The 27,731-nt window shown below is 37.6% G+C and overlaps 2 protein-coding genes across 6 annotated transcripts in view; both read left to right on the top strand.

The window, feature by feature from the left end:
* The first annotated feature begins 2,318 nt into the window (after nucleotides 1–2,318).
* Nucleotides 2,319–12,386, top strand: LOC139149720 (vesicle transport through interaction with t-SNAREs homolog 1B-like). Its single transcript, XM_070721655.1, has 7 exons — nucleotides 2,319–2,515; nucleotides 4,862–4,920; nucleotides 5,600–5,710; nucleotides 6,013–6,090; nucleotides 8,521–8,694; nucleotides 9,637–9,698; nucleotides 10,320–12,386. The coding sequence occupies exons 1-7, from the start codon at nucleotides 2,416–2,418 to the stop codon at nucleotides 10,405–10,407; spliced, it is 672 nt and encodes a 223-aa protein (XP_070577756.1). The 5' UTR covers nucleotides 2,319–2,415; the 3' UTR covers nucleotides 10,408–12,386.
* A 1,976-nt stretch (nucleotides 12,387–14,362) lies between these two features.
* The window catches only part of LOC139149718 (uncharacterized), a 49,530-nt gene continuing 36,161 nt past the window's right edge, over nucleotides 14,363–27,731 (top strand). The window contains exon 1 of one of the 5 annotated variants that reach the window (XM_070721646.1): nucleotides 14,363–14,505. The gene's annotated coding sequence lies outside the window, so the exon portion shown is untranslated. Of the gene's footprint in view, nucleotides 14,797–17,926; nucleotides 18,277–20,986; nucleotides 21,009–26,975; nucleotides 27,038–27,731 lie in introns of those variants that run through there. The other 4 variants (XM_070721648.1, XM_070721649.1, XM_070721653.1 and 1 more) reach the window with 4 other exon arrangements.

Raw genomic sequence — 27,731 nt, 5'->3', positions numbered from 1 at the left:
TTTCAATTAAAATTGAAATTCAAGTTTTAGGTTTAAATTTACATAATACAGTCGCTGAAAGGTTTCCTCAGTACTATTACAATGTTAGCAGTTTTAAAGATCGTTGAAATTACGTTATTTCAACCTAAAACTAGGGGCTTCTTCATGGCAATTTGGCTTATTCATTTTCATGACTTTAATGTTAAACTTAAATATCTCACCGACGACTGAAGTAGTATCATAAATAGTATTCTGGAGGCTTTCTACTGTTCAGCTCTACCACGATATGAGACAAACATGTTGTGTGTTCAAATCACGCAACGTTCGTTGTAGAGTCAAAGATATACTCATTAATTAATCACTGTAAACTAGCATTAAGGTCTATCCATAAAGTTGGTCTGATGATTGCGCAAAATTGATTTGGCTGTTTCTTTATTTATTACTAACATCAGTAACATCATCTGAAAGTTGAAAGATTTTGTGTTCTCAACTAAAACATCGCGCAATACCATGCACATACTGAACTTCACATCACATAATTATGAATAAACGTCACAAAATCTTGTAGTAGTAGTAGTAGTTAAATATTTGTAGACTCAAAAAGGTTTCACCTTAACTCCTCCGCGCTCAACGCTCATGCAAAGGACTGGTCGGTAATATATAAAGCAGTCAGACGGTGTGGAGTCGAAATCTTTATTTGAAATACCACAGTCAAAATTAATAAAATCAAATAAAGTAAACCGTAATTGCACAACAAAACCCACCCCTCCCCACCCCTCCCCACCCCAGGGGACTGATTTCTGTGCCCTGTGCTGGAAACCGGCTATTTGGGGAAACTGTTTAGCCGGCGATATCAGTCTGTGCTGCTTGAATAACAGCATCGTCAAGTTTATCACCTTTTGAAATTGTTTTTAAACGGTCAGCATTAAATTTCAAGTCTTCGATCCAACATTGGACTCACCGTTGTCAGGTTCTTTTGTTTTTCAGGCTTTTCGTTTTGTTTTCCTGTTATATTTTTTATGCTTTCCTCGTATTGCATTTGTATTTCTTAGCACGCCTCACTCGACCCGAAAAACTCCAGTTGATTTGTGGGGCCTTTCGGGCAGCCAACACGATGTTTCGCCTCTACGTGCAATAAATAGCTAGGTTAGGTACTATGCTATCCACTCTTGTTGATGCCTTTTTTAGCAACTTCTGTGTGGTTGACTTATGTTTCGCTTCCTCCCAGAAAGAAAATAGCTGCTTCTCTTTTCTTTGACTTACGTCTTCAAGATAAAGTTTTGAGATTAGTATCTTGTTTAGATTTTTTCCACTTTTTTCTTACTCAGTTATTCTGGTGACTGAACTTCGGTGACGGATGTAACAGTGTGTCATCAAAAGACATTATGTTAGTTTCCTTTGTCTTGGACATATTCAAGTTCAAGTTACTAGATTTGCTAGCTTTGCCTTCCTTACTTCCTACATCATTATTTATTGGTCTACTTGGAAAAGTACAACTATTTGGCACACCTTATATCTAATTGGTTCCTTGCTAGGAAATAAATCATCGTTCGATTTCTCAGGGAAAGTTACTATCACTTATAGCTTACCAGACTTAAGCCTGGTGATACTGCTATCATCTGATCTGCAAGTAGAAACAAAGTTTGACATCATTTTGTCGGTAAACACCTTTATTTTATCTTTTTACAATTCCCTGCAAAAGACAGAGGCTAACAAAGCTGCAGCACGTCTGTTCGGGAGGAGACCATCCCTTGCCAACAGTTCCGTCATCTTGACAGATTCCCTGCAAAAATAATAAGGTGAATCAATAAAGTCTAGGTTCTTTGCTAAATCCTGCAAGAGATAGTTGAGAGGTATGACAAGAGCGTAATTAAGGCAATCGAGGAAATCTGGCTGAAGATGGGTGTATGCACTGCTAGACCTGAACAAAAGAGAAGAAGGAGAATGTAAGTACTCGGGGGACACTGCTTTCAGCTGTCGGTAAAACATCTCCACTTTGGAGGCTACTGCAACAGGACTGTAACCCACCTAGGTTATTGATACCTGCGTGAAAAATCAAAATATCATCTTAATGAACGATGTTGCTTATCTTCTCAAAAATCTGCTCAACACACTGGGACAGAACAACAGGTGTGATAACTGCAACAGGATAAACATTGTGTTGCAGAAACTTTACCATAGAATCACCTGCAATAAAACAGGATAATTGAGCATTATTGAAGAAGAATAATATGTACCATTAATGCATTCCATGTCACTTGCACCATTTGTATAGCCTGGATATATGCAGCATATGAAAATTCTGACCCGACAAACAAAAGAACTTACTATTCTTTGTTATGTCGTTGAGGGCAGCGAGAATCAGGAAGTGTTCAGCGACATTTGACCGTTTCCCTGACCTATGGAAATCCGCCAGTCCACGACGGGAACGAAATCATGTCTTCGGAACAGTTTGAGAACCACGAAGAGGAATTCAATGACTTGTACGCAGATCTCAAATCAAAAATACATGAGAGGATACCAACATGTAGTGGAGGTGAGCAAAACTAGTAGCAGTTGTCACTATGTCATCTGAATCACATGATGATGACGACAAAATGGCGTTCACCGTTCACGGCTAGTACATTGTAGTACATACATGTACAGCCGCGGCTGTTCAAGTTTTACATGTAGCCGTGAATGGCGATCGTAATATGGTAGGCAAGAGCGTTCATAACGTCTTAAATAAACTAGGATATGCAGTAAAACTTCCCTAGTGGATATACTTTTTGTTTCTTTCTTGTGTCTACGTCCAGGATCCACCCGAAGCTTTTTCCGATTCAGTTGTCAGTTTATGTTGTGTGTAAGAGATTTAGTATGCAACTGTCAGGACCTCAATCATTTACTCATGTACTCAAGATTGTATACGTAACGGAATACTGAAGAACATTACAAACTTAATGCCATGATGCACGTAACTCTCAGAAAAACCTCTAACGCTCTCCGGCTTGTAATTCAGTCTCTCCTCAAGCAGCATGCCATGAAATAGCCCTACGAGTATGGCGAGAGTGTCCAGCTTTGGCTACGCCGCCTCCAATATAATAATATTCTCAAGCATGATAATTTACTTCAGTTTTCAAGAATCATATGTGTTTCTGATCAACATATGATAATCAGTGGCGGCAAGTATAAATAGCTCATTAAATCTTTCAAATGTCGATGACAACTTGAATCTTCTTTTGGGGTCCATGCGTGAATCTATTCAATTTACTTCTAAAACAGCAGTAGCAGTATTATAACTTTAATGGGAATGTTGAAGTATGGTTTGGTTCGGTTCCCAGACACTTCGCACCAAAACCACTTCACACCATACCATCTCGTCCCATACCATTTCGCACCAAAACCACTTCGCACCAAAACAACCTCGTACCAAAACCACTTCGCCCCAAAAGTCATGTCCCCCAAACCACTTTGCCCGAAACTTACCGCTAACTGGTAAAGCTGAAAATAACCACCTTCCTGTCATCCTGGGACTGAAATCTTGAAAGTGTACTCATTTCGCGAAATTGACATTGTGCAATTCTGCGCACGGCACCTGAGTTGTAGCATTTACGTGTTTCTTTTCTCTTATTCTACCGTTTATGGTTTCATGCAACATTAAATGGTTCGTGGTAGCCAAAATGTCCTATACATTAATGCTTCCAAGTTGTAGGTAAAAACAACGTTATGATACGTCGTAACATCGTTGTTTCAGGACGAGTTGACGGTACTATACTTTGGGTGAAGTGGTTTTAGTACGATGTGGTATTTTGGGCGAAGTGGGGTTGGGCGAAGTAGTACTTGGGACGAGGTGGTTTTGGTACGAAATGGTTTTGGGACGAAGTTGTGTGGGGCGAACTGGTTTTGGTGCGAAGTGTCTGGACCCCGTTTGGTTCAGACCTCTGCTTTGGTGCTGGGAGATGGGACCAGGTTTGTCGTGACCTACCAGGTTTTCAAAGCACCTGGGTAACGCTTTTGCTGCCACCATCAATTGGGCGAAGATGAACACATGTTTACCTAAAAGCCTATTGAAATCAAGATATGTCAAAGATTTAGGGAAAAAACAAAACTGAACCACGAAAATGTCAAGTGTGTAATGTTTACAATGAATCATAATTTATCATCGGATGTGTGACATAATTGTATTAAAAAAAGCCGAAACATGAAGACACTTCACTGAATATTGGACTTGCTTTTAACAAATCTTTTTGAGCTCCATTTGAAATTACGGTAATTCAACTCAACAGGAGTGAAGCAAAAGCCTGATGAGTTCAAAGCCTTCAACATTTTTAATCGATGCTATAGAAAAGAAAACCTGGTACAAAAAAGGGGAACTACATGAGAGTTTATAGCTGTTCACAGATCATATCATGACACAAATGTGTATCTCATGTGGTGAGGGTGCATAAATGTGTCACAGACAATGGTATCAGCATGGGCATGACCAGCAAATCTCTCTAACTGTCTACACTGTGGCAGTAAGTAGGAGAACCCTTGTACTCAGTATATCCCTGCATAAAAGACCAGCCACACATAACTGTGTTGTTGGAACTTAGCTTAATTATCCCATTCCACTCAGATTATCCCACTCCATCCAGATTATTGTAATAATAATCCACCCAGATTATCAATTTTTGAAATCATCGTGAACGAGTGAATGAACAAAGCTTTTCTTCAATCAGCAGCTTTTTCTTTCCCTTTTTTCCTCTTTTTTGCGCAGTCTCCCAACAATATAAGTGAAAATCATTTTAAAAGATCTTGATCTTTTTGCCGTGACCTTGATCTTCGGATCTCTTTAGTGTCCTCCATCATTATTCGAGAGAAAGTTAAAATATTCTCATGTTTTATCTCCTTGTAATCACAGAAGAAAGAAAGAGGCTCATCAGGGAGTGTGAAAGGGGCTTTGAAAATGGACACATATTGGTAAGTGAATGAAAGAAGGGTAGCTTTCTTTCTTCTTGAGTCGGTCATGAACTTTGACCCTTTTTCTGCTCAGGTAGATATATAATGCATAGCATCCTAATAACATTGCTCAAAAACTCTCATCAGTAAAATTAAAACAAATTATCATAAAAGTGTACACTATAGTAAGAGCAGTGATTTGAACCCTGATGATATCAGTCTATCCTCCTCAAAACCAAGGAAAATCAGAATCTTGAATTTAAATTCAACAATAAACTTCAAATTGTTAAATTGCAAGTATGTTCATGAGATGCAAGGGTTTATATATTATGGTTGCATGTTGAATAACGTTTACCTGCGACACAACACATCACAGTATTATTAGTGTTATTTCTGTTACAGTGTATGGAACAACATGCTCAATCAAACATTCAATCACAAACAATAAATTTTTAGAATAAGCGTATATTCCTCAGACAAGTCATTTATTTTGTTTACATTGTGTGTTGCAAGGTTACGGAGTGTCCGGTTTTACTTCGTATCTGCTAAAACACTGAAATCAGCCATCCATAGATACAGCTGCCATATGCCACCTCACACCCTGGCACTACATCATGCCATGAGGCACTCGTACCATTCAGTGACCAGTGACGACGTTTTGTTGTTCATTCTTCCCTTTCCTTCTCCATGTATTCCACAGCTTCAGGAAATGGAAGAAGAGTTGAAACCAGCTCCGGGTAGCTTCAGAGTCTCTCTACTCGGCAGGATTAGAAATTACAGGAAAGATCTTGAAAAATTACAAAGAGATTTAGTAAGTAAGCAGTGAGACCACAAAACTCTTATACTCGTTGAGTAAATTAGATTGTTATATTTATACATGAAGTGTCGTAAACTTAGTATGTGACTCGCTGCTTTAAGACTGCTTGTTACGTTCAGTGGTATTTCCACACATTATTTCTGAGTGTGGTCCTTACATATTTACTCAGAAGGCCGTAATATTTCTTGATAATTTTGTGTATGTGTTATTTCGAAAAGTGGGTGTTGGCCGTTCCTGTAAAACAATGCATAGTTTTGGCGACAGTCTGAAGGTGTGCCCTCTTTCCAATTTTTCAGAGACATATGCCCTCTGGTGCTGGTGGCAGAGATGCACTATTGTCAACTGGTATTTACGACAGTGGTCGCGACATAGCCGTAAGTATTGAATAGATACGTTGATAGGTTGTGTGTGCTGATGTGTTCATTTCATGTGGTCAACCGTGATCCACAAATTTTCTACCAGGTGTGGTGAAATATACAGACCAAGCGTTGCTTCTTTCATTATCCTAATCAAGGTACAATTTAATTACAATCGAGATGTCATGATTCATCGTTATAGCATTGTTCCTTTCAATGCCCTTGATTTGTATCATGGTAGCCAAACAATTCTTCAATATGTTTAACCCCTTGACTACCTATGGCGCCGGATATATCCGGCGCCATATTGAATTACCATATACCTTGAGTGCCGGAAATATCCGGCACAGTTAAATAGGCGTATTCGTTTCATTTTTGTCGCTAAAAATCCCGTAATTTCGGCGTCGGCACACAGCGCGACTAAGATTGATGTATTCCAATCTGGCCTGAATGTGATTGCGCCCCCGTACGTCCGAGTATGGCCAAAATCCGGAAGTAAATGTCATGACCCATGACCTCGACCCTGAAAGGTCAGGCTGATCACAGAAGCGTCGTGCTGATTGTTTACAGTTTTCAGAAGTACGGACGATCGCGAAGATGTTTATGGTTTGTTTTTTTTTTATGAAATGAAATGTTTATTTATTGAAAACAAATGATTTATATGTAAATATGTTCTATTAACAGCAATATTCGTGAATGAAACTAGAGGAAATACAATTTTTTACTATAAGCCAGGGAAATTTTTATAGCAGCCATATTATCAATATGACTGGTCACATGACTGGTCATGTGTTTGGTCATGTGATATGTTGTTCCCTAAAATGTATTTTTAAATATTGTGAATTATTTTTTGATAAATCATTACCATTTTAGATGCATGTTTCTGCAAGGAAGACATAAAACAGGTGTTTACAAATATAAAATGTGTTGATTTTCAAATACAGAATCATATCAGGTGCTGATGTTTGTGGTTCATTTACTCTACCTTTTGTGAGAAAAATCTTAAATTAGTACATCTATAAATAAAGTAAAGGGTAGTTATTATTACATATATGTAAAGACAATGCCATGAAAATTGCAACTGTATTCAAATTTGCGTCATTTTATGGATTCAAAACACATCCTGATGCTTAAAATATTCATATTCTTTGCCAACTCTGGTCACATGATGTGTCATGTGATCAGTCAAGTGACCTGGAAATACAAAACTTATGTATGAAAAAGTGGGAAATTTCATGCTGATTCAGAAAATATATGGTTTATTGGTACTTACTTAATTTTTACTCTAAGCAGTGTCAATGCAAAGACCACACCCAAGATTTTATCAATATTTACATAAGGGGCCTGGTATATAGGAATACATTGGCCTTGGTAGTCAAGGGGTTAATCTTATGATGGGGCATTAATCAAATTCCCCCAAAGCGGTGTCACTTCTTTACTGCCTGGTTGAATGTGGTTGGATGAGTGCCCCATTGCAATCTAACCCATCTCTCACATGATCAAGTAGACTAACAATAGTTAGTTGTTTTTGAACTTGAATTTACGATAAAGGGATGTTATGAGTAGAAAAACACAAGTTTGACACAATTCAACTTGGCAAGGAGATTGAACAGGACTTCATTGAAGCTGAAATTAGTAAACATTTTTTGAATCAGGGGAGGATACAGCTTAGCATAAATATTATGTTGACATATACTTAATATGGAAAACATGGCAGGAAAATTTATAATGGTTCGGGTAGAATGCACCTCTCGGGAACAGACAGTTAGATTTTCAAACCTGTACAATACTTTGCTGTTGTACCACTTGTGTTTGCTCATTGTGAAGCTCACGAAGTAACTCAAGATTTTAAAGTCTTGTATTACTTAAAGTAAAAATTAGTTTTGAATTTCAAATGTTGGAAACGTTCAGGTGATTTCTGGTGTGCGAAATGTTGCTTTGTGACCCCTGATATTGATCATAAGCTTTGAAGGAGAATGATTCAAAGTTTCTGAGGCAAGAGTGTTGGCAAAAGTTCAAGTTTTTCAGTTTAAAGGCATATCATACTCTCTGTTCCTACTTAATAAATTATTACCAGAAAGGGAGTGGGGGGTATATACTGTCTACTCTCAGCAAGTGTTTGTGTAGGTGTATATGTTGCACACATGTGGATGTTTTATGGTTCAACTCGGTGATATAAACTAAAAGAGAAGTTAATCACAAATATGGTGAAAACACTGTAGATGGAGATCTTTATTGCCCTTAAATATTTTTGCCAGGATTTCCAGAAGTGAAGTAGTATTTTTCTTGTTGACAGTCATGTAAGACAAAAAAGTATAAGAACTGGTAGGACCCATTCAACGATACAAGCCATCTGGTGTATTCAGGGGTGACCACAATCCTAAAGCAAACATTCTGATATCAGTTTATTTGGGACAAGAAGTTCATCATCATTACTTATCATTTCAGGCAATCCAGGCATCACAAAGAGCAAGACTTCTCCAAGGCACTGAGACGCTGAACAGGGCGTCAGACAGCATTGAGAGATCCCACAGGATCTCTGCCGAAACCGACGCCATTGGCGTGGAAATCATCGATGAACTCGGCGAACAGAAAGAACAGCTGGTCCGAACAAGGGATAGGGTAAGTAGAGAATTTAGGTGTCCATATCTGGGTATAACAGAGGCAAGTATGCTGTGACTTCATATCCACACAGTGCAAGGAGATTATCCAGTATCCAGTATCATGTCCTCTTTTTTAACTTGAAAGTTATGACTACCTTCCAGCCTCGTGCTCTTAAAACTCTTATTTGGAGCCACTATGTAAATATGCATAGGGAAAAACTTCCACCTTTGATAGAATTGTGATGCTTTGGATTGTAACTATTCAATGATTGGCTGTGAAATAGATTGTGCCATAATTGCACTTGAATGTTATGAAAACTAACATGTAATGATACTGACAAATTTACAACCAATCACTGACAAGCTAAGAATTTTGTGTTTGATTTCCTGTAGAATACACTACACCAAATATCACCATGGTATCTGTGTTGGTAGTTCTGCATTATGCAGATTTTACCATTTCTGCTCATATTTTAAAGCTAAGAGGATTTGGCTGTACGTTAGTTTTGAATTCGAAATGAGGGCTAAGTAGCAGCTGATACAAAAGAATTATCCATTATCACATTTTAAAAGCATTGTCACAGCTTTATTACTGCCTGGCTTCAACCTGCTCACCCCTAATTCCTCGTGAAGAGGTCCACACTTGCCATTGATAACAGTGGGTATGGGCCAAACCATGGTGGGGAAAGGGTTAAAGCTGAATGGACTTACTTGACTGAAGAGTAAGATTGCTGTGAAATGGGAGATTTTCATGATATGAATATTTAAATGATGTGACACTTTCTTTGATTAGTATGCAGTTCCAATCTGACGCCATGAAATTACATAACTCTGCTACTATACCAAGTCAGCAATGTATGCATGAACACAGAGGATATTTCTGAAATGACAGTATTGTGTATTCCAGTTACAAGGCACGGATCAAAAAGTATTTTTGAAATGAGTGTTTTCTGTATTCCAGGTACAAGGCATGGATCAGGATCTAAGCAGGAGTCGAAGGATACTGAACTCAATGGGCAGAAGGTAATTTCTCAAGTCTCTTCTCCGTGAACAATCTTGCTTTGTGAATGGAAACATTGTGCAATCAACATAATCAACCCTCTACACAACACTGTTTTACAAAAGCCTGTGGTCATGCATCTGTGCGTGAAGTTAATTTGTCCTAGTCCATCAGTGAAAGTTTTATTTTCATAGCAATTTATAACAGCTAATGTGTAGTTATGTTGTTGGTTGAAGTTGACTGCAGGAATCTTTGAATCTGTAGTATTTGGACAAGTTAACAGCCTACAGAAAAACCAACCAACCAGCCAAGTTATTGGACTCTGAAGAAATCTAACATTGGTCTGATTGTGGATGAAATCTGATGCATCACCTTTATTACCATTCATGCCATTTGGTAGAAATTTCGACACAGCATTGCAGATGCAAAGTATAACATTACAAACTCAGGATACATTTGAACACAATTCAGATGTACATGTTGGTCTTGTTTCATCTCATTAACAGTGATTGGACGAGATTTCAGTACAGTTCCTCATGAATCCAATCATATGTATGTCCACTACTTTCTCAGCCTCACTCATTTTCAGTATATGTGGATGCACACCTGTGAAAAATATCTCCTTCCATTTTCCTTCCCTCCAGAGTGATAACAAACAAACTCTTATTGGGATTCATCATATTGTTGGAACTTGCAATACTCGGTGCTGTTCTCTACTTGAAATTACGCTGAACAACTTTCACCATCCGTGAGAAGACGTGGATTCCCTTCTCTACAAGACAGCAGCAGCAGCTCTGCTGTTTTCAATCATTCATCAGTATGTACCATCCTGGAACACAAGCAGTGGATATATTTCAACAGAGCGGACAGTGGAATTGTTTCACTCGACAAGCAAATGCACCTTTAAAAAATCAAAACTCTCTGTTGAACTGTTTGATATTTAGATTTTTTTTAAGAGGGGGGAGATTATTTTTGACAATATGCTGTGATGCCTAAATTCTTGAGAGCCAAAGGCTGACATTGATGCGTGACCAAGAAACACAGATTTCTTGTAGCCCTGACTGACCCTATGTAAAACCTGCAATTATAAAGTTTTGTCAGTATTTTCCAAAGTAACATATGAATTCTCCCAACTTTGCTGTCCTCTCTTGGTAAAATATGAAAGAAAAATATCCCTCTGATCTGCCAAATCTCACAGAGGCATGTCATAGGGAACACAGAACTTAGCCTTATGAATAAACCAGGGCATTGCCATGCAACTCTCAGCCAAATACAATGCATTTGAAGAGAATTGCATGACAGGACAGTATTTTATGGGAGAAGTGCTTGCAAAGGCATATGGGATAAGCCATCAGTAGTGCGCCCTCTACCAACCAAGAAGTTTGGACTCTTTGAGTCACTGTGGGAATTACCATAAATACGCTGTATATATCAAGCTGCAACATCTGTAAGAACATCGTTTGATTTTGGATTTATAGTACAATTACCTTGTATATTAAATCATACCTACTCTGCTTCGTTGTCTGTAAAAATAGTTATAAATCACCACATGCTGGCTAGTTTTGGAATGGTTTTCAGCCTTTCTAAGAGTGCCACTCCTGCTTCAAGTATGGATGTTCTTTCAACTCCATTTTAGTAGCAGAAAAGATAGAAATGCCTGTATGTACGTTGTATGTTCATTAAGACAGCAGCAAAATCCAAGTGTTATTTGTCACCGCAAGAACTTACTTCACGCATTGGTGTAGATCCGTTGCAGCAAATTGAACCAGAATTATGTCGGGATGAAGTAATACACCCAAAGTGTTGTCATGAAAGTTTATGTCAAATGTATAAAAATTGGAGCAGTATTACAAGAGTTATGTACATTAAACTCCGATGGTGCCTGGCCACAGCAACAATTATGCCTTCTCTGTATGAAGGAAAACAAAATGTGATATGATGGCGATTTTTCATCTCAATGGCGAGTCTGGTAATTTTTCCCCATTCACCCCCCATATTTCTGCACTTTTGTTCACCATTGCTATTGGAAACAGTTTGGTGTACCCGAAGTCTAACTGTGAAATGGTTTAACCTGTTCACCCCCCCCCCCCCCCCCCCAATTCCATGTAAACAGGTCCACACCCAGCATGGCTAACTATTGGTTTGGGCTAAACCATTGTGGTTAAAGGAAAGAAACTCGTATAATCAAGGATGAAAGCAATACAAAACCAACCGATGATGCTAGTATATTCTGCACAGATTTATACGTTCATAGCTGTCTTTCCTGCAGTAGACATTTTCTTTTTGTTTCTGTTCCTTCATCTTCAGTACATGTTGTTTTGTATATATTTTGAATCAAAATAGGAAAGTGAGTGTTTTGAAATATTTTGCAAAGAAGAGGCCTTAAATGCAGAAGCAACTTGCCCGCTTTTTGTGTATTTAGATAAGGAGTTGCTAATATGACGGCTTATTTTTGTGATGTTTACAGGCATTGTGGAGTGAGATACTCCATGCTGTGAAATGAATTTAGGTCTTAAATGACTGTACTCGTGGAAAAACCCAAGAATGTATATTTGAAATAATGTGTGTGCAATTTCCCATGTATCTCCTCCAGTGACTTTTTTTTTCAGAGAGAAAATGATGAATCCAGAAAAGGGAACAAAAAGCTGATGTCATTTGACCGTCAGCAGTGACTGTCCTCTTTTGTAAATAAAATTACTTTCAAACTGAAATTGTAGTTAGATTGGATTATTTTCAGTGTGCAAACAGAAAGTGAAATTCTTGACATTTCCTAAAAAACAATAGTACTGAAATCTTCAAAAATTTGTTTTGAAATCGATGACATAAGAGATTGTACAGTACAGAATGAACAATATGGTGATTGAAGGTTTTCAAAATAACTGGAAATATTTGATTTTGACAAAATTGTACTTTTCCATAAGTAAAAAATTAGGAGAGGGCCTTACATCATTGTAAAACCTATTCGTACTTGAAGACTTTGCTGCCATTGCTCTGCAAAGTTGTTTTCATATATTTAAATGTACATTGAGCGTTTCAACTTGCAACATGCAAAAATTAAGAGATTTCAAACGTGTAATGTGCTATAAAAGATTGCTCAATCAAGTCCTGATAGTGGTGAATATGGATACAACACTTAACCCTCATTGGTTATGTACAAAATAATAGGTATTTGCATTGTTCTTTGTTTTTGGAAAAGGATAAATTTATGTCAACAAAATGGCAACTGAAACAAATCTACATATCTGTGACTGGTTGAGCCCGAGCGAACGAAAAAAATTACAAAGAAACTTGTCGGGAAAAAAATCGGTCATTTGGCAAGAATGAAGAGGAAGAACAAATGTCAATAAAATCATATCATCATATGAATGGTCAGGACGCATCCTTCCTTCTCCTTCGAGTCTTACAGGGCTTAAAAACCATGATAAGTTGTCAGCTTTGTTCAAAATCTTCAAAGTGAAATATAACTTTGCAAGTAATACATAACGCCCTCTGTAGTTGATACAGGAAAATCTTTCTATAACCAAAGCGATACCTTAGGCACATGAAGATGAATGGTCTTTACAACTTACAAGAAGAGAAGAACAGTGTCCTGAACGGATTGTTATTATGCCAAGAGAAATGATGGATTTGGAAACTCTAATTTTAACATCGACCTGAAGTTGAAGTACTACTTATCAGACCAATATGGCCAGAGTAATTATTAAATTATTTGTTTTTGCATCCACTCAAACTTCTGACGGTGTGAGCAGTTCACCATACAGAAAAATTTTACACACCCGAGTTTTATATATTCTTGATTGTTTCCATCGACAATTGTGTCCACTCAAGAATAAAATCGGAGACTGACAACGTTCATAAACTACACTACAATGTGTCAGTCATGATTTCAAGCATACAGGTGGTTCAAGTACATTTTACTATATTTGTAAACAAAGATATGTAGGGAGAGAAAAGCTGAAGTTGTAAAGTTCTATTTAAATACAGTGTTTTTCCCTAAAAACTTCAAAAGCCCTAAGTAATATACATTAACTCTAAAAGTAAAGTACTTTTATATTAGACATTTTCATGTTTGCCCTTCTTGCGCTGCATTACCGAAGAATGATATTAAATCGGAGAATAACTTTTAAACTTCAATATAACTATATTTTTTACGTTATAGAATGTTTCAAGACTGTTTCACCAGTTGGAGCATGCAAGTGGCTCAGAAGTGTTATTGGAATTACCTATCCCCCGCCTGCCTTTGTGCACATGTTGCACACTTTGTACGTGTCTTTCGCTTATCTTCATCAAGGATTAAATGATGAAGATAAAATGGTATCAAAAGATCCAATATTTTGTCAATGTATTTACATTTTTGAGTGTGGCTACCTCCATGCACCATATAAACTGCCATCGGAGCCCCGGACAAAATTCTCGAATCCATACAACAAGCAAGTATACATCGTGACCCGTGTTTTGTGGTTCAAAGTCTTTCTCTGAAAATACTCAAACAAAGGAAACCACGGCCACAGGTACGGTTGGGTCCCGTGCGTGGACTAACTAATTGTCAAACCATGGAGGTACCATGGTCAAACCAATTTGGCCTGGTATTGGTCGAGTCGTGGGTGGGGCCCTGGGGCCAGGTCGTATCACCTTAGCGCGGAAGTTACCTGTCCCGTGGGCGGAAGTTTAGCGTGATGCATGTCGGTAAACGGCAGAGGTAGGCAGGGTGACAGAAATTCAAGATGGCGGACCGTGCGGTGTTAGTAGATTAGGCGTATAGATGTTTCAGTGATGTTGATTATGTATCTGCAGCAATGTAAAGCCATCTAAACAACAGACAGATAGAAGGTAAGAGCTGCGACATTCATAGCTAGTTGTCACATATCGCCGTGATTAAGTTTTGCCGAGCGCCGTCAGTTTGACCCTAAGTTCTGAAACGAAAACATTACATACCGGACATTCCGGTGAGCGACTGAACAGGCAGTAAGCTGAACTGTTTTCGTATCCGTGTAGACGCTTTCCCGTGCTCCTATTTTAGCCCCGTTTTACAACTAGCTGTAGTCTGTTATGGAAGCTATGTGTTTACGGAAAATTATGGTTTAAGGAAGACATCTGGACTGAAGGAGAGACTGTCTTTCGGTGAGTAAATTAGAGACAGGATTTCCAGCGGTGTAGCGATTCGCGTGAAGCCTTTCGTACATCATACGTGTTGTATGCTGCTTCAAATTTCAACCGTCACGACTCATAGCGGGAGAAGCGTAAAACTGGGCATCGCATCTCCCGATTCCTGTCTTGATTTCCCAGCGTAGGATGTGTATGTTGTAACCGAAATCCCTCCCCGGGTGTGTTACCGAGCAGGGATTTCCTTCGGGGGCTTTGTTTACATTGATGAGAACCCGGCAGAGTGACTGGAAGTATTCAATCAAGAACACGCAACCGACGTGGGCCCACCCTGTCGGTGGCCCCCATGATGTGGTTTCGGTTGGAAAGCCGGTGTTTTAAATTGTGACACCCAGAGACGTGGCGGGTTTGTTCATTTACGGGAGTCGTCCGGTGAGAACAATCGTATTTTACTCTAAAAAATGTCGAGAAGGCGAATGTTATCATCTGAGAAAACACCCTCTGACTCAGAAACCAACAGAGTTATCGACATTGTATTACTTCATGCTATTGGAATCTGTGTATATCACCGCATGACACTCACGAAATGAAAATCGGGCTAGCTCTCACACATTTCCAAATTTAAATTCTCATAGATGCCTTCTGGTCATCGTCTGATTCAACTCAAACAATACCCTACCTAAATGATTTACTCAGTGTTTCAAAGCTAGACAAAGACAAACTGTTAAATTCAAAACACCCCGTAACATTTTGTAAGGGAAGCCGTTAGCCAAATACCTCATAGGCAGAATGGTATGAAAGCAGCAGCTGATTCACAATAGATCTGAAATTCGTTATTAAAATATGTTTACATATGGGAAAATTAAATGGTAAAAGACAGATGAAATACTTCTTGTAACTTAGCAACAACATTGGTCGAAGGTTAGACCAAGGGAATTGTAAATGATGTGTGAGGAAAAATTCATATGAATTTAGAATAATTCTGGCCCTTTGATTGCCAAAGTCAACTTTCATTGCCGTGATTGAATATATCGCCAATAACTTTTTTCAAATGTAGACAATTTTTTTCAGATTTCCCCCAAAATTTTGGTCAAAAATTGTAGCAAATGAAAAGTTGTGGCCATTTGGTCCAAAATTACCGAAATAATATTCAGCAAATTCATAAAAATTGGTAGAATGTTATACACTGAAATTTTGGTGGGAAATACTACTGCACTCGAAGAGTTAAGAAAGCATCGCTCCCAAAGTTGTCATTCATTTTCTCTCACTGATCAAAGAAGTCCTGTGTGACTCTGACCTGCATATATACATACATGTACATGTATGTATAAATAAATGCATACATGTACTACATAGCAGGGGAACCTGCTTTGTGTTGCATCAGAAGTTCACCTATTTTTATCAGTATTTAATGACCGTAGATGCTGTGAAAAGATATGGTGTGTTAAAATATAACCATTTGTTTCCGTGTTCTAGATTACAAGTAACCTATTTTAATGGTTTGTGTAACTGGCTAAGAAGGGTCTAGTTGACCGCTAACTTTTTACTTTTCAAAACTGGTACAGAAAAGAATTAATGTTACTGTTGATGTTGTTCCAGAATATTACAGTCACAATCAACAAGTTCAACACAGAATTGAAGAACGTTGGCCGGAAAATATTTTTCAGTATGGTTGGAGTCTCAGAAATTAATTGTTTTTGTTCAGTTCAGAAGGTTGACGCAATACAGTGTGTGTATATATATTCAAAATGTAATGTCTTCCCCTTCCTCTTTACTATGAAATCTGATTCCAGGCAGATACATTAAGAGACATGTAACACAAGACAAGTAAAATCAATGAAATATGCAATAAACAAATTATTGTTGTTCTATATATAGAGCAATTATCTATTGCCTTGCATTTGCAGACCCTTTGAATGTCACAGGGGTCAATCACGTTCATGTATTGATTCCTCTCTATTCCAATATCAGTAATGTGAGGGTGCAATATTTTTCTGGTGGTTTGACACCTGTGGTGAGCTGTTCTTGTATTTCACTGTCCAGCTACTCAGTCAAGTACCTGCTGCATTGTACCAATGCATATACTTGGGAGTTCAGGTCATGTCAAGGTCATGATAAGGAACGCACTTCAACTTGCATTCTTGATTCTGTTTAATGATTTCAGATTCATTTGCATATTAATGTGTACTATTCAAATGGAACATTTCAGTGTATAAATTGATGTATTCTACTCTTATTACACACACCCATAAAATAAAAATTGATAACAAGTAGAAAACAGGACGTAGGCGTTACTGAGAGTTTCACGCAACATGTGTTATTTATATATATTATATATATATATATATATATATATATATATATATATATATATATATATATATATATATATATATATATATATATATATAGACACACGCACACACACACTGGATGTTTATGTATACACATGCAGGTGTTACTCAGTTTCATGCTACATGTGTTTTATATATATATATATATATATATATATATATATATATATATACATATATATATACACACACACACACACACACACACACACACACACATACACTGTATGTTTATGTATACACATGCATGTAATATATCTACACAACTTAGAATTGTTATTTGAGTGGCCTTGTCTTATGGTGACCCCACGACCTTTTTAAGCATCACATCATCCAAACTTGATGCCCCAATGATAAGGGTTTGACCCACATTTGGGGATAGTATGAGTTTGTTATTGGTAGCCTAGAAGTATTAGCCATCCTCTTCTCCAGAAAAATGACCCTGTGAAGTTGTTAAATGGTACATCCCAAGGTAAAACCTTTCTGATACGGCAGTAGCATATGTGTTATTGACTGTTTGAACATTTCAAAAGTTACATAACAAATTTTTATACACTCAGCACTGTTTGTTAAAATTTAGTTATGAGGAATTTGAGTGAGTGACAGATGCTATTTGCATGATAACGGTTCACAGGGGTTTGAGAGATTAAGTGACACTGGTGCAGGTTGGCCATTGCATGCATTGTGTCAGGCATGAGTCAGATGTTGATACTGAGATAACATCTCATTATCCTGTTAGCCCTCTACTTAGTCAGCCTGTATCATAACATAACTGTTACCAATCATACAAGTGCATTGCTGTTGAAAGTCTACCCCAGTAACGACTTCCGCAAACAATATTTTTAAAGTGTATGTGTTCATGGCGATCCTTTGAAGATGAGCACTTGGTGATTATGTTTCCATCTGTGCCGCTGATAATACTCGGTGAATCTTCAGGAATTCCTTGGCTTTGAAGTGAACTCTGGTCAATGGGGGAAAAGTAGTGTCAGAGTACTTCAGTGGACAGAAGATGAATTTGATGTCAGAAGATGAATTTCGCTTTGTCGTGCCAGTCACCACTTGCCAAATATTTGAACTGTTGAGTGATGCCCAGATCGTGAGGGATTGTTTGTGACTGCAGGGGAAGGTGAACTTTCACTTGATGGTGAGCAATCTGATCTCTCGCTTGGTGCTGCTTCATAAATCACGTTGCGAAAGTCTTGTCCTGGACATTTTCAGTTCTGATATCATTCCTTAATACCCCGACAGCTGTTCTCCACAATCTGTTGGTGTAGCGGGAAAGAAAAAGTGAGAAAAAGGACAAAAACACAAACTTGCGACTGAAAACTATCGTGTGAGCATAAATGATAAATAGTGATCTAGAGGCTGGAATTTTAATGCAGTAGGGAGAGGGACAACAAAGCTTGCATATTTGAGATGTAGAAAAATAACCGACAGATGTGCGGGTTTGCAGAAAGTGTAAGGTCGTTTGTGACGCACTGGAGTACATGTAGTCAGCTCTGTCCGATGACATGTGTGTCCCTGGCCCACTTTATCTGTCATGTTGTAGATTATTAATGTTTATGGGCCATCACCAGCAACCAGGAAAGCTGTTATGGGCCTGCAATATATTGTAGATCTTGCACATGACACTGACATGTGCCATCAGTGAAATGACTTTTTCAACACTGGAGTCTGTGGAGAACTAATCCTTCTTTAATTGAGTTCAGATGAAAGTTTCAGATCGTACGATAAAAAGTGCAACTTAAATATTTCACAAAAAAAGTACCATCCATATTTTCAGGAGTACGGTAATCAGGGAGACGGGGTTACATTGAACTTGTTACTCCATATATCAAATCAAGATGAATACGGTATATGTGTGTTTAACTTTTTTAAAATGCGCATGTTCATCAAGTATGATTGGACTTAAAGAAAATCTTGTTCCTGTGAGTGTGACCTCTAATCAGAATAGCCCTGTATTAAGAACATATTGCAAGAGAAAAGTAACAGCAGTGTTTTTACTGAGGTTTTTGAACATTGGTAAATGATCATTCTAGAACCCTGGGAACATTTCTGCTGTCCCTTAATCTGATTGCATTGATATACCAAAGGAAAACCCTGGTAGAATGACCTAGGAACCCTGGTAACATTTACTTGCTCACCACCCTTAACGAAAATACTGAACAGGTTGAGTAGAATTATACCTGCCTGTTAAACCCCTTAATCCAGGAAATCTAGCAACATTGATATAATGATCGCAATTTCAAAAGAACACGAAAGACAGAAACGCCTCATGATCTTGTTAACATCAGTTAATCCCGATCCCGGGCCTTTTTGAGCGGGGCTTTAAATGGAGATGCTTCTCTGTCACGGGCACTTTCGCTGAATTCCAAAGGTTTGTCCATCATTCATAGACAGGTTTCTATGTACCTTTCAACTGGCTGGTGTGTATCCTAACTCCTTGTGAGAAGGAGGATTACGTGCGTTTGAAGATTTCTTTCAGATATTATACATGTAGTGGTAGACCGTTGGCAGTCCCCTTGTGCCTTCTTTGCATATAGTACAGATACAGCCTCTTTTGCAAGTGCTGGTGAATACGCTTTTCCCTGCAGCCGAGAGCCAAAAGCTGGAGGGTGAGTGTAGCGAAATGCTCAAGCTGCACTGACTGGTAAAGAACACAAGCTGCTGTTGACAGTCTGCAGGTGGTATACTGGTTTAATTGTTGAAAAAACACCATTTCTCCTAGCCTGATTTATCAAGAGGAACCATTAACATGAACTTGAAAAATTCTATGATGCCATGCTTTTGCAGAATTCCCTCTATGGATATAGCTTTGTAAATATTTCATTTTTGGATTGTTGTGATAGCCCCTTTGAAATACAAATGCAATCCACTCATGAAAATTAAATTATTTATTCTCAACAGAGGACGTGAAAAACTAAATATTCAGATTATACTACAGCTGCTGTCCTTAGAATGAATGCTTTCCTGTACAGAAAGTGTTTGTTGCTGTTAGGGGCATGGGAGTGGTGACATGGCCTGTCAGTAGTGTCTCAGAGGAAGTCTTGATAAATCTCAGATGTTTTATGGTTTGTTTAATTCATCAATCATCCGAGTAAGATTTCTCTTTCTATTTTACTTGAAAAAAAATTGAAGCTGTTGGATATATTTCACACGGGAAAATTTTGCAGCTTTTCTTGCACAGCCCTGTAATTAAACATCAAATACACATTTTTACTGGTATATGGTATAATCTCCATCATTTTACACTAGTTATTTTGATGAAAGAAATTATTTTTGTACACTACTTACTAAACCAAGCCCTAGTTCAAATTATATGAAAAAAGGATAAACTTAACACTAGACTGTAATATGTTAAATGTTGATGCAAATAGGTACAAATTTTCATAAATACATTCATATCTCCTACAGCCTGAGGAGTTATAAATAAATGCTTTTAAAGTATGACAGGTTCTGAACTTTGCAACTTGTTTATTGATACATGGGTATGCTACTAGATGTTTTGAAATTTGAAGATATAGACATGCATAACTGATTGTCATCCATTTTACCCGTGCTTGGATTAGTAAAAATGTTTTTTTGTTACTGCCTAGTATTCAAAAGCATGGCATCACACTTCAAACTCTCACCACTGCTGCAAACAATCTTTAAGAGCAATCCATCAAAATAATATGGATCATAAATCTGTTTCATAAAAGTGAAATTGTTTCTCGTGGTTGATAAATTGCAAGGACCTGGAATGCAACATTGAAGATTAATATCCCGTGACATTCCTGAGTCGGCCAATTCAAACTGTAATGCAACCAAAAGACAGTGATGAATTATCAACGTTATCTGGGTCAATATCACTGTCACACTTCAAGTAATTAAAAGGTCAGTAGCTTGAACTTTTGATTTTTTTTTCACCATTTTTGTTTTGTATGGCAATTGCAAGTTTTTGTTCTATGCCTCAAAGCATATTGAAACACCCGCTTTTTGGCTTGTCAACACAGCGACTACACGTGTAACATGCAATGCTATTGTTTACATTTGAATTCAAGTCTAAGCCAGGATTCACTTGTCAACAATAACAAGGCAGTTTAGACGTATGTACAGGCTGAGTTGACAAGCTGAATACTGCGTATCTCAACATGCTTCTAAGAGCAGAACAAGAAATTGGTTGCCATTGAAAAGAAAAATAAGGAAAAAATTCTTGAACAATATTTTTGATTAAAAGCTGAAAAGTGCAACTTCTTTAGATTCTCTACATGCACTGCCTCTGCGTGGTTTGCTAAAGTAATGGTAACGACATATTATTATGTTACGGATTTGCATAGGTGAAAGGTCAGCCAGCTACCTTCACTGACCTCACAGGTCACTGCCCATTGGAGAGAGTGTTTGCTTTGTCTCAGTTCCCCATCTGACTTATCTGATGATGATGCACGCTTCGGTAATTTACAATTTCTTCTGTCAAGCGTGCTGGTGGTGTTTAGTTCAAAGTCAAGGGTTAATGGGACAAGTGATGCCTGCGTATCGTATGTTGACTGCGTGGCCAACAAAGTGGCAACCACATTTCATGAGGTCACAACTGGGTGAACAAGCGATAAAGCCAGCCAGCAGTGATAGGGGGAAAAAGAAACTCTCGTGTACCGTGACATCCCTTGCTTGCATGATACGTGTACGTAGTATTGATACAGTTTTGAAAACCGAATCAAAAAACAAGATCTTGGCTACTTTCCCACTGAGATAGTAAAGGTTACATTCTGCGCTCCCACAAATCGTATTCAAGGATAGAATGTGAGCTTTTGGATAGTCAATTTGCCAGTACAATACAAGGACAGCAGCTGATGCTGCCACTGTGGATTATAAAAAAAATACAGGATCATAAAACTGCCAAACATACCGCCTCTCTTTTTCATTCATTGCCTATATGTACATGTACATATTGTGGCTTTGTTTCACCTTTTAATTTCATTCTTTTTCGATTGACTAGTTGGTGGCACAGGCTTGTAAGGCAAATGACTTTCATATGTACCACCGTGTATAATGTAGATGATGAAATGGAGTGACCATGGACACATGGACAGACTGAGTCATGGATAATGAATGAATGAACAGAACAGGGATTATTGTAGATTACGACATGCATTATCTGAACAATAAGTAGTGTAGCAGGAGAAGACTTGTTTTAAAAGGGGGTATTAGGGAATCTGTTGTGGATTATTTGAAATTAGAGTGCAGCAGTTGGAAAGGATTCAGAGATAATAGACCCGAGCCAAGCTTCAAACTCTGATACACTGCCTGTAGACCACCAAGAAAATACAGATTTGATACGATACATACACGGAATGGCTATAGGAGTGTGATTTATGTATATACATCTATGTATAAATTGTGCATTTAGTGCCAATTTTGTAGGGTGCATCTGTCATTTTCATATTTTGAGAGAGCTTTTGCCTTTTTTCTCCTATATTCAGGTGATATATTTTCTTCATTTGAGCCTGTTGCCATTCATATTACTCCCACAATGTTATGAATATTGAATATCTGTCTGAAACTTTATGCTGCTACTAGCAGTTTTGTTTAGAAAAATTACCAGCTCCAATACAGTGCCTCAGTGATACTGTTACATGTCAATGTCAATATGCCTGAAGCCATTGGCTGTCATTTGATTTTGCCAGTCAGAAATCATCCATGTAGGAGTATTGAAAACGCTGCGGTCAGCCATGTTAATTTTTCATAAGGTTGGCTTTTGAAGCGGAATGTGATCTTCATATTGGAGAACATAAACTCAGTGCAAGCTGGTTAACATATGTACATGTAGGGCAGGCATTTTCATTTCCCCCCTCAGTCAATGAACTTTATTGTACAGGTTGTGTTGAATTTGATGGCAGTTTCACATTATTCGTGCTCTTTGCAGTCTGTTTGTCCAATCATATCTGAGGAGGGGGAAACAAATTGGATGCAGCACTTGCATCTTCCTTGATGGAAGATCTGATCATGTGACCTGAAGTACAATACTCACGGTAATTGTCATAACGGTATCACATCATACACTGTACCGCATTGCATGATGGCTTTACCAGTGAAGCAAAATTTCTTAAGTTGCATAATTATTTCATCATTCCAACTTTGTGAATAATGTACTCGTGCCTTGGAGTTACCTTCATTGTTGTATTAATTAGGTCTGCTTTCTCAGTGAATTCATGAAGTCTCTAGATTTCGTAAAATGAAGTACTGTACTCAGGGAACATACAAATATGATTTCATGCAAACAGCTTACAATAAGATAGGCAGTAACACCTATTAATTCAAAGAATTCCCCTTGTCAAAGCTACATTCTATTCCCAGTAAGATTGATTGTGAAATATTTGCAAAGATAACTCATTTTCATAAACACAGTGTGTTTATTAGCTATTATAGACTATAGTCTATAGAAGCTATTGGGATGGGTATCCGTCCGTCGTCCGTCGTCAGTCTGTATGTATGTATGTATGTATGTATGTATGTATGTCCGTTTGTGAGGTGTCCGTCCACTCAAATATCTTGAGAACCGCAGTACTTACTGATTTGATATTTGTTGTGTAGATGAAAAATATGATTTTGAGAAACTATTTTTTTTAATTTTTTGATATTGTTGAAAATAGGCAAATTAATGCCAAAAAAGGTGTTTTTGGTAAAAAATCTTCTTCTTCATAACCGCTGGTCAGACAGCTTTGTTATTTTGTATACAGGTCCCTAGGGATAACCCAGCTTAGATTTGTTCAAATTGTGATGAAATATGCACGTGTATTTTTAAGGAATTTTTTTGTCATTTTTGGTCAAAGTTTGACTTACATTGTATGTAATTCTTGTACTGTATAAACCCTATCAATTAACCCAGAAAAAAATAATTAATATGATTTTAAATAATTGAATTAATTAGGAAATCATCAAAGCCAAAATAATTTTAGTGTGGAATTATCAGAAAGTTCAACTTTTTTTGACAGTTCATAGTGAATTGAGGATTAAAACATGTAAAGGCAACTTTCCTGAATCCCAACTTTGATATATTCTGAACCACCATTTATGTTATCTAAAAGAAATTGCTCATAATAGTTTGTCATGATAGGGTAGTCAAATAAATAGAGATAGAGAAAGTTGTAATTTCCATGTATGGTTGACTTGGTAAGGATAAAATAAGATTACTTTTTGAGGAAAAAAATAGAGTGGTCAATTAAAAGAGTGGTCAAAGTGATGGGTTTTTATGGTAAAGCTGGGCTGTAAGATTCCTCATGTGCTATTTATAGCAATGTGCAATCTGTGTAAACAGTGCAATGAAAGTGTAACATGATTCCTTATAATGCTTTTGATGACCTTGAACTTCTTAAGTTTCAAACATTTGTCTCTTCAGTGTGCTTTCTCTGAGTACGTACAGTCTCAACTTATTCAACAGAACTTACTTACAATGTTAATTTGAAAGTTAAAATGTGCTTGGTTAATAGGATGAAAATACTGATATTAAAAGTTAACCAGATCAAGATTCTTTATAACCTGACAGATATGCTGTTTTTTTATGACGTAAATCTTGATTTAAGCAAGTCTTGTTTACTTTAATTAGAATGTAATTAACTCTCGTTTATTTGCTATTATAGACTAATATAGTCTGATGAAATATGCAAATCTGTATTTTTACGAAATTTTTTTCCATTTTTGGTCAGGCCATCCTGAAATGAGCTATCAAAGATATCCACCTTCTTCATCAATACATGTGTCACAAAAGATTATTCTCTACATAACACAGCAGGGCTCTGTCAACTGTTGAGTCGCTTGTTTTTTCAAAACCGCTGGTCAGACAGCTTTAATATTTGGTTAACATGTACATGTCCCTAGGATGACCTTAGTGAGATAATTTCATACAGTCAGGAAATACGTAATTTTGTATCCATGTCTATAGTAGCTTCAGGGACATTGGCCCTATGTTTATTGACTTAATAGTGGCCAGAACAGGTGTTTAAAAATACACCTACACCACATTTCATATTTTCATGGCTAAATGCCATAGGTGGTATTGAACATACGTGCTTGTAAAGCAAAAAACATTGAAAATGTACTCTTTCATAGTCATGTGATCAAGCCTTTGTAATGTATTGTCTGTTGCGCTTCTATTTTACAAATTATCTGCCCCTATGCGTAGGAGATGGTGTTGTGTGAAATTTTACACTGTTCAAACAAACTACCGGTCTTCAAAACTGGCCTGTGTGCCTATTTGTGTGCTTTTAATTGCCCTGTACTACTTGTCCTGACGGTGTTTCTGAAGGAGTGAAGCTGATCAGCAATATTAGTTGCAGTTTTGTCAAAGGTAGGCTATCACACATTTAGGAGACTTCAGATTAACCTGAATGCTGCAATTTTTCCCACCAAAATTTTAGTACAACATTTTAACAATTTTTATGAATTTTTCTGTAATTTTTTTGATAATTTTGGATGAAATAGATATCATATTCCCAAGGCTACAGTTTTTCATCAAATGTTGGCAAAACTCTGAAAAAAATTAGACTGGGGTTTATTTTATAAAGGGGAAAAAATTGACTTGAACACTGAAAGGGTTAAACCTTTCCAGGCACTGACACACATGTAGCTTGGACACATTTATAAACTGATATTAACACATGACAGGAAAACGAGGCCACCATTGAAACCGAGAGGAGAACGGATACACAAAGGTTGGAAAGTGAAAAACATTTACGCATTGAACGGGACGATAAACTGAGATAGTGTCTATTAAAAGTGCTGGCTAAGCAGATAATGTCTAATGTAATTCTCTCTTATGTGCCTTTGTGGTATTGTAACAGATACATTTGGCATGCAGAGGGTGATTTCATTGCTATTTTTAGACCAGTGACTGAAAAATTGATAATATGCCGTCTGTTTCCAACCTCTACACACACACATACATATATATATATATATATATATATATATATATATATATATATATATATATATATATATATATATATATATATATATAAACAGATTACTTCAACTACAAAGTAATGAAATCTATTACTTAAGTTTCATGCATCTTGCAATCCTCAGATAGAGTGCACTCTATCTGAGGATTGCAAGATGCATGAAACTTAAGTAATAGATTTCATTACTTTGTAGTTGAAGTAATCTGTTTATTTATAACGCTCTTCTTTTGCATTGAGCACTGTAATTTCCCACGAGGACATCTGTATACTTCGATATATATATATATATATATATATATATATATCATATTGTACACATTTACCCCTAAAGACATATAGGAGCAGTGCAATAAACAATGTTTCAGTGGTGCAATATGGTTTCTATTTCTAATGCATGGTTTCTATTTCTAATGCATAGCATACATAGCACGTTGAAAATGAGTTCATCTGCAGTTACGGATGACATTTAAATACAATTTAGGAATCTTCCTCTGAGTACTTTTCTGTATTTCTGTATTATCAGGTGGTGAGAAGGAATTCACCACGGCTGTACTTCAGCAATAACATTGATTATCAGTCCATATTCATGATATTGCCAGTGGTGTAATTTCTCCCAGTTGCGTGGGTAACATTAGCCGCAGCATTTAATTTGAAATGTGTGTTCCTAGTCCAGCTTGCTGTATGCTTTTGATAATTGCGCACTACTTATATCATGTATCACGCTGTGCCATACATTGTGTACCAACTATTAAAAACACACCTCGGGAAAATTGTCTCGGATAACCTTGAGATTCAAGCTTGCAAAATTCTTGGCGTTCAGAATCACAGGCTTTTTTCCCTCCATTGGTTGGTTCTCAATGTCATTGTAATAAAACAAACGGCGGACCTTTAAAAGACTTCTCATCAGTCTGGGATTTTGTGTGGTCGGTGGTGATGGAGCCAAGCAGACAGATGTCCCATGTCAGGGTATGTTGTCGTCTAAACTCTCCAGTCTGGAAGTGTAACAGTTGTCCACACATCCGGTTTATTCCCAGTCGGTCCATCCTGTCATGATCGGCAGGATTTCTCTGCTAGGGTAGTGTTGTTACTGAGTATCAAATTGACTGTGGGGGAGGCTTGCCACTGCCCAAGTATTTAGTCTTAAGTGGGATCCCGTGGTGTTTATAGTTCCCAAAAAGTATGGTATACAATTTTTTTTCTGGGAAATTTGAAAGCTTTTATGTCGTGTTGTGCCTTGTGAGAGGCGACAAAGATGTGGGGAGGTATCCTTTCCCTGGCATGTGAGTGTCATCGCTTTGTTGGCAGACATGTGGAAATGGCAAAGAACTTCAACAAAGGATTGTCTTTGTTACTTGCACAAGCCCCTTCAAAAATATCACTGTCAAGTACAAAGATTTAAGGTCATGAGAAACAAGTATTCAGCAGGGAACTTATAGACCTGTTGAAATTGTTTCTTTGTGCCAATGGTCAGTGTTTTTCATTAGTCCCCGCGGACGAAGTCCGGCGGGGACTTATAGATTGGGTCCCGTCTGTGCGTCCGTCCGTCCGTCCGTCCGTCCGTCCGTCCGTCATCAACAGTTTCTCAGACACTGCTGAACCAATTTCGTTCAAACTCGGCACAAAGGCATAGCACTATGACCTACAGATGCACGTCGATTTA

Source organism: Ptychodera flava, chromosome 14 (assembly GCF_041260155.1).
Source record: "Ptychodera flava strain L36383 chromosome 14, AS_Pfla_20210202, whole genome shotgun sequence".
Classification (NCBI taxonomy): Eukaryota; Metazoa; Hemichordata; class Enteropneusta; family Ptychoderidae; genus Ptychodera; species Ptychodera flava.
This window is presented reverse-complemented; position numbering and strand designations above follow the sequence as displayed.